This window comes from Octodon degus, unplaced genomic scaffold (assembly GCF_000260255.1).
Source record: "Octodon degus isolate 3935 unplaced genomic scaffold, OctDeg1.0 scaffold00055, whole genome shotgun sequence".
Lineage (NCBI taxonomy): Eukaryota > Metazoa > Chordata > Mammalia > Rodentia > Octodontidae > Octodon > Octodon degus.
Genome location: NW_004524631.1, coordinates 13,821,076 through 13,827,923, shown reverse-complemented (window position 1 = coordinate 13,827,923; position 6,848 = coordinate 13,821,076). Strand labels below are relative to the sequence as shown.

General features: G+C 47.1%; 1 protein-coding gene across 1 annotated transcript in view; it reads left to right on the top strand.

Annotated features, from left to right (window-relative positions):
• Window positions 1-6,848, top strand: part of Tfe3 (transcription factor binding to IGHM enhancer 3) — a 25,444-nt gene that overhangs the window by 5,780 nt on the left and 12,816 nt on the right. Inside the window, 6 exon segments of the mRNA XM_023717814.1 lie at window positions 12-95; window positions 2,830-2,947; window positions 4,007-4,063; window positions 4,233-4,308; window positions 5,990-6,137; window positions 6,757-6,844. Coding sequence (XP_023573582.1) covers window positions 12-95; window positions 2,830-2,947; window positions 4,007-4,063; window positions 4,233-4,308; window positions 5,990-6,137; window positions 6,757-6,844 — 571 coding nt within the window.

Here is a 6,848-nt window from a genome sequence, read left to right as displayed (position 1 = left end):
TCATTGATGAGATCATCAGTCTGGAGTCCAGTTACAATGATGAGATGCTCAGCTATCTGCCTGGAGGCACCACAGGGCTGCAGCTCCCCAGCACGGTGAGGCCCAGAGATGGGAGGTTGGACTGAAAGCAAGGGCATCCTTCCGTCACTAAGACTACACCTGTGCTAGCTGGCTGAGACCCTAGCACTGATACAGAGAGGGAAGCCAGGTGATGAGTGAAGCTTGCCGTTACCCAGCACTTCATGCCCTACTGCATTGAGAGGTGGCCCATGCAGACTGATATATGGGCTAGGAAGTCAGTGGAAGTATTAGCTCATATCAGAGTGTTTAGGCTTTGCAGTGAGTAGTACTAAGACATGGGAGTCATAACAATTTGTCCCGACAAACAGGTCATTGGGCCATACCCAGACCGTGTAGTGACAGACATACCAAAAGGCTCAAAACATGAAAGCAAGTGTGACAAGTGGTTAAATTTGTAATGACTGAAATGTAGCAAGTCTTTTGAAGTGAACTAGGCTGAGAGATTAGATTTTTGAAAAGAGAAGATAAAACTTCTTAGAGCAAGAGCTATACCATTATAGCTTTTTATTTTGAGACAGGCTCTCACTATGTAGTCCAGCCTGGCTTTTAAAGTCACTGTGTAACTCAGGCTGGCCTTTTTTTTTTTTTTTTGCGGTACCGGGGATTGAACTCAGGACCCTGCACTTGCCAGGCAAGCGCTTATTCTACTGAGCCATCTCCCCGGCCCCAGGCTGGCCTCAAACCTGTGGTGATCCTCCTGCTTCAGTCTACCAGGTACTGGTATTACAGGCATGTGCCACCATAACATTCTGATTCTGGAATATTTTAAGACACTTATAACTTGCTTTGCAACACATCAATAGTTATAGCTTTGCTTTTACCCTCCCCCCTTGCCAAGAGGATTGAAGCAGGCATGGTGGTACACATCTGTAATCATTGCTACTCCAGAGGCCAAGACAGGAGGATTGCAAGTTCAAAAGAGGCCACCCTGAGAAGTTAACAAGAGCCTATCTTAAAACAAAAAGGTGTGGAGCTGGTGTGGTGGCACATGTCTATAATCCCAGGACTGTGGGAGGCTGAGATAGGAAGATGGCAAGGATTCTTTTTTTTTCCTTTTGTTTTGGTTTTTTGAGACAGGGTCTCACTATGTAGTTCGGGCTAGCCTTGAACTCACTAGGTAGACCAGGCTGACCTCGAATTCACAGTGATCCGCCTGCCTCAGTCTCCCAAATACTGAATTATAGGCATGTACCAACATGCCCAGCAAGAATGGCAAGAAGTTTGAGGCTATCCCAAGGAATTTAGGGACTTACCAAGATCCCATTTCAAAAGTTAGAATGTTAAAAAAAAAATAACGGTATATAGCTCAGTGCAAAGGCCCTGGGTTCAGTCCCTAGAACTACAACAAAACAGGTACCTGTTTGGGGCTGGGGATGTAACTGAGTGGTACAGTTTGCCTAGCATCACAGCACTATACAATACTAAACAAAAAATGATGCCAATTTATCAGAACTCTTCATTGCTGTGGACACAACACAGCCAGAGATTGGAGAGCGGGATTTTCTATTAGAGTCTGCAGATCAGAGCAGGTTTCAAGACATAGCAGCTTATTGAAAAGTGAGACTTGGCTATACTTAACTAGTGTGTTATGCTAGAATATAGCCAGGATAGGGGTCGGGGAGATAGCCCAGTAGAATAAGCGCTTGCCTGGCAAGCACAAGGGCCTGAGTTCAATCCCTGGTTCTGCCAAAAAAAAGAAAATAGACGATAGCCAGGATAGTGTGAAGCAGGGAAAAACATTTAAGCCAATGTGAAGGGACAGCTAATTATTAAATAGTTCAACAAGAAATCCTGAGAGATCAGAATGTGCAGAAACGTACTGGAGTCAGGATCATGGTATGTGGCAGCAGGAGATGAGGTCCACGTGGTAGTAGGACTCAATCACCATGAAAGACTGGAGATTAGGTTAGAAATCTCTAGAAGGCCAGATTTTGGATGGAATGTTGCCATGACAATTTATCAAGCTCTGAGAAGATTCGGTTGGAGTATTCCAAGAATTTTGGATCAGAATGTTGTGCTGGGAGGAGCTAATATAATAGACTGGAATGTCACATCAGGGGCCAAAAACTTGAGAATGGTGGTCTTATAGCATTTCCCCTCAGAGCCAGCCCTGGGCTTTGGGGGAGGAGCTTCAGAGGCTACCAAGAGATCTGAGGACCTGGACAGGCTGATGGGCATATCAGGCAGAGTTAGGTCCCCAGGCCAAGAAGTCAAGGTCCACTTTGGTCTGTTCCCACATTGGGTTGTCACCTAAAATTGCCTTTAAAGGAAAAGGAAGCTGGGTGTAGTGGCACATGCCTGTAATCCCAGCACTCTGGGAGCCTGAAGCAGAAGGATCAAAAGTTTGAACCCAGCCTGAACACTTTCATGACTTTCTATACCCTATCTTAAATTTTTAAAACAACAAAACAAAACCTCTAATCCCAGGAATTAGGAGGCTGATGCAGGAAGATCGCAGTGATTAAAACCCAGCCTGAGCTACATAGTAAGACCCTGTCTCAAAAAGAGAAAATTTTGTAAAAAGGAGTGACAGTGTAGCTTAATGTGAAGGCCCTGGGTTCAGTCCCCAGTACTGCAAAAAGGGAAGAAAGGAAAAGGAAGGGTTCTTAGGGATCAAACATTCTTTGTGTCAGGGGGCCCCGATTTTGGAGGGTGTGTGGAGGAGGGTCAGGAGCCTTTAGTTTCTAAAGAGAGACTAAGCTTAGGACCTGTTCCCAACCATTGTTTCTGTGCCCTCACTGCCCCCAGCTGCCTGTGTCAGGGAACCTGCTTGATGTGTACAGTAGTCAGGGTGTGGCCACATCAGCCATCACTGTCAGCAACTCCTGCCCAGCCGAGCTGCCCAACATCAAACGGGAAATCTCTGGTAAGTGCTAGGGTCTTGATTCCATGCCCGCACCCTGTATCTTTGGCTAAGCCCTATTCCTGCCAGGTCAGGGGATGGACCTGATTCTGGGGAAAGGGGTTTGAGCATTTTAGAAGTGGGCTGGGCATCTGGGCATGGTGGCACACACCTATAATTCCAGCACTTGGGAGGCATAGGCACGAGGATCCCTGCAAGTTTGAGGCAAGCCTGGGCTACATAGTGAGTTCAAGGCCAGCCTGAACTACATAGAGCTTGTCTGGAAAAAAGCAAATGGATTCAGGGTGTAGCTCAGTGGTAGAGCACCTAGTTAGCATGTTCAAGACCCTGGATTCAATCCCCCGCATTGCAAAGAAAGAAAAAGGAATGAACTGTCTCCCCCTCTTTATCCATATGGCTTATGGCTTCACAAACAGTAGGACAGCTTTGTTTTTGTTAAAGTCACTGCTAGCCAAGTGTGGCAGTACACACCTGTAGTTTCAGCACTTGTGAGACTGAGGCAGGAGGATTGCAGGTCAAGCCCAACATAGCTAAGTGCAAAGGCCCTGGGTTCAATCTCAATAATAGTAATAATATAATTTAAATAAAAATTTAAAACCTACTTCAACCCAGTACCATGATGTACACATGTAATTCCGGCTACTTGAGAGGCTGAGGCAGGAGGATCACTTAAACCCAAGGATTCAGGGCTGGTCTAAGCAGTACAGCAATATCCCATCTCTTTAAAAAAACAAAACAAAAACTTTAGGGGAGCTGGGGAGATAGTTCAGTGGAATAAGCACTTGCCTGGCAAGTGCAAGGACCTGAGTTCAATCCCCAGTTCCGCAAAAAAAAAACTGTAGAAAGTAGGAGGATGACAAGTTCAGGCCCAGCCTGGGCAACTTAGTGACTTAGCGAGGCCCTGTCTCAAAAAAAATGGACTGGGGATGTAGTGAGAAGGCCCTGGGTTCAATTCCCAGTTTTACCAAAAAAAGAAATGCAGTCTTTCCCCTCCCCCTCCACACGTGCACCTATGCTGCCCTCCTTGGGTCAGCAGCACTGAACACCCCCACTTTCTTTCAGAAACCGAGGCAAAAGCCCTTTTGAAGGAGCGGCAGAAGAAAGACAATCACAACCTGAGTAAGCCCCAGCGCGAGTGCACTCACCCGTGTGTTGACCAGCCCTTTGTGTTCCTGTGTTCTGGGCCTCCCTTTGTAGGGACCTCCCCGTAACAGCTACAGCACCCCAGTTTTTCTCTTCAACTTTTGACAACTATTTCCTGTTTTCTCTTTCTCCCCTTGCTTCAAAGTTGAGCGTCGCAGGCGATTCAACATAAACGATAGGATCAAGGAGCTTGGCACCCTCATCCCCAAGTCCAATGACCCGTGAGTCAGGGGCTGGGGGCTGAAGACCAGTGGGAAGGGTGGGTGACCTGTGCCATAGCAGCTGCCCCTCAGGTCCACCAGACCACCTCACCCAAGCAGCAGTTGTCCTCTGGTCCTTCTCAGATTGAGAGGGGTTGCAGCCACTCACCATGTCCCTCGCTCAGATTTTAAGTGCATGACATGGTTTGCATGGCCCATCTGCCTTCAACTTTAGTATATGGAGCCGGGGAGATGGCTCAGTAGAATAAGTGTTTCCCTGGCAAGCTCAAGGGCCTGAGTTCATTCCCTGGTTCTGCGGAAAACAAAAACAAACAAACAAAAAAAAATATGTGCTGCCAAAGCAAGCACCTGTCCACTTCCTATAGGACGCGTGCATCTAGTTTCCTATTTATTCCTTTATTTGTTCTGGAGCTCTGCGTGGAGTTTCAGCTTTGGGCCAGGCACCAAGCAAGCCCCTGAGGGGTACTAGAGGGAACGAGAGAAAAGTCCCTTGACTTCATGAAACTGATGCTTTAAAGGAGGCAAACAGTTAACAAGATAAATAAGTGAAGTTTAGAAAATCTGTCCTGAGTGTTAAGAATAAGAGGGGGGGCCGGGAGACGGCTCAGTGGAAAAAGCGCTTCCCTGGCAAGCACAAGGGCCTGAGTTCAATCCCCGGTTCCGCCAAAAAAAAAAAAAAGGAAGAATAAAGAATGAGAGATGGGGGCATTAGGGAGGGTGACAATTTAGGGTACAGAGGGTGGAACAGAGCAAGCCTCACAGGACAAGGAAACAATAAAGAGCCCAAGGATGGGGTTGGGAGTTAAGCTAAGTAGTAGAGCACTTGCTTAGCATGTGTGAAGCCCTGGTGATGGCTAGCACCGAGAGTTGGGGGAGAACCTAGGTTGACCACCAGGAATCACATGGTTGTCTGGTGGAGTATTTTGGACAGGAGACATAGCAAGTGGGGCCGAGGAGATGGCTCAGTGGAATAAGCGCTTCCCTGGCAAGCGCAAGGGCCTGAGTTCTATCCCTGGTTCCACCAAAAAAAAAAAATACATAGCAAGTAAAGGGGCATTGAGATGGGAATGATTTTCCATGTTATAAAAGCAATATGAGGGGCTGGTGAGATGGCTCAGTGGTCTAAAGCACCTACTTAGAACAAACTAAGCCAATCAAAGTACAGGGACCGCGGTTCAATCCCCCAGCACCACATGCCAGCCAGCCCCCGCCCCCATGGGCTGAGCAGGCCACACACACAAAATAAATAAATAAATAGATTTTTTTAAAAAAACAATATGAAGCCAGGTGTGATGACACACACCTATAATCCTAGCACTTGGGAAGCTGAGGCAGGAGAATCACCAGTTTGAGATCAGCCTGGGCTTACATAGTAAGTTTAAGGCCAGTCTGAACTGCATGGAGAGACGACCTTCTGAAAAAAAAGTAGCAATATGAAACTAATATGGCTGTAGTGAGACGAATCAGAGGGACATGGGTATAAGAAAAGGTAGGAGAGGTCAGGTTTTAGATGTGATGGTCACCAGTGGAAGGTTACAAGCAGAGGGCTTTGCCTGATCATTCCATCCCTTTGGTGTAACCCCGAGTACATGGTAGGGTGCTCCAGTCTGCTTGGTGCAATCCCCCATCAGCTCCCAAGAGACTGCACATGCAGCACTTTCATCTTCCCTCGGCCCTTCAGGGAGATGCGCTGGAACAAGGGCACCATCCTGAAGGCCTCTGTGGATTATATCCGAAAGTTGCAGAAGGAGCAGTAGCGCTCCAAGGATCTGGGGAGCCGGCAGAGATCTCTGGAGCAAGCCAACCGAAGCCTGCAGCTCCGGATTCAGGTCTGGAAGGAGGGAATGGTAGCAAGGGTAACAAGGCCTCTAAGGATGACAGGGCCTCTCAACATGCTTGGTATCCCTCAGCCTTTAATTCACGTGATGGTGATGGTGATTATATATAAATAATTGTCTTAACTTTAATAATATCAGTGACTATATAGATAGTATGAGTACATAGTGTGTATCTTGTGACAAGAGCTAACTTGTTTCATTCTTAGAATACATTTATTGCAAGGGCCTGGGTTCAAGCCCTGGTTCTCCAAAAAAAAGAATACATTTATTTATTTATGAATGATAGAGTCTGTGTAGCTCAAGCTAGCCTTGAACTCAACTATGTAGCTCAGGATGACCTAGAACTCATGGTGATCCTGCCTCAGCCTCCCCAGTACTGGGATTATAAAAATCATTCACCACCACACCCAGCACTGAACAACACCCATATTATGGTTCTACTCATTTAATAGACTGAGGCTCAGAGAGTTTAAGCTACTTGCATAAAGTTCCAAAACTAGTGAGTGGCAGGAGCTGAACTGGAAGCTATGCAGCCTGCCTTGCTAATTGGTACACTCTGCCTCTGAGAGACTGAACCTGTCTTTCTTGTATTAACCCCTACTTTTTGCAGGAGCTAGAACTGCAGGCCCAGATCCACGGTCTGCCAGTGCCTCCCGCCCCAGGGCTACTCTCCATGGCCACAAGCTCGGCCTCCGACAGCCT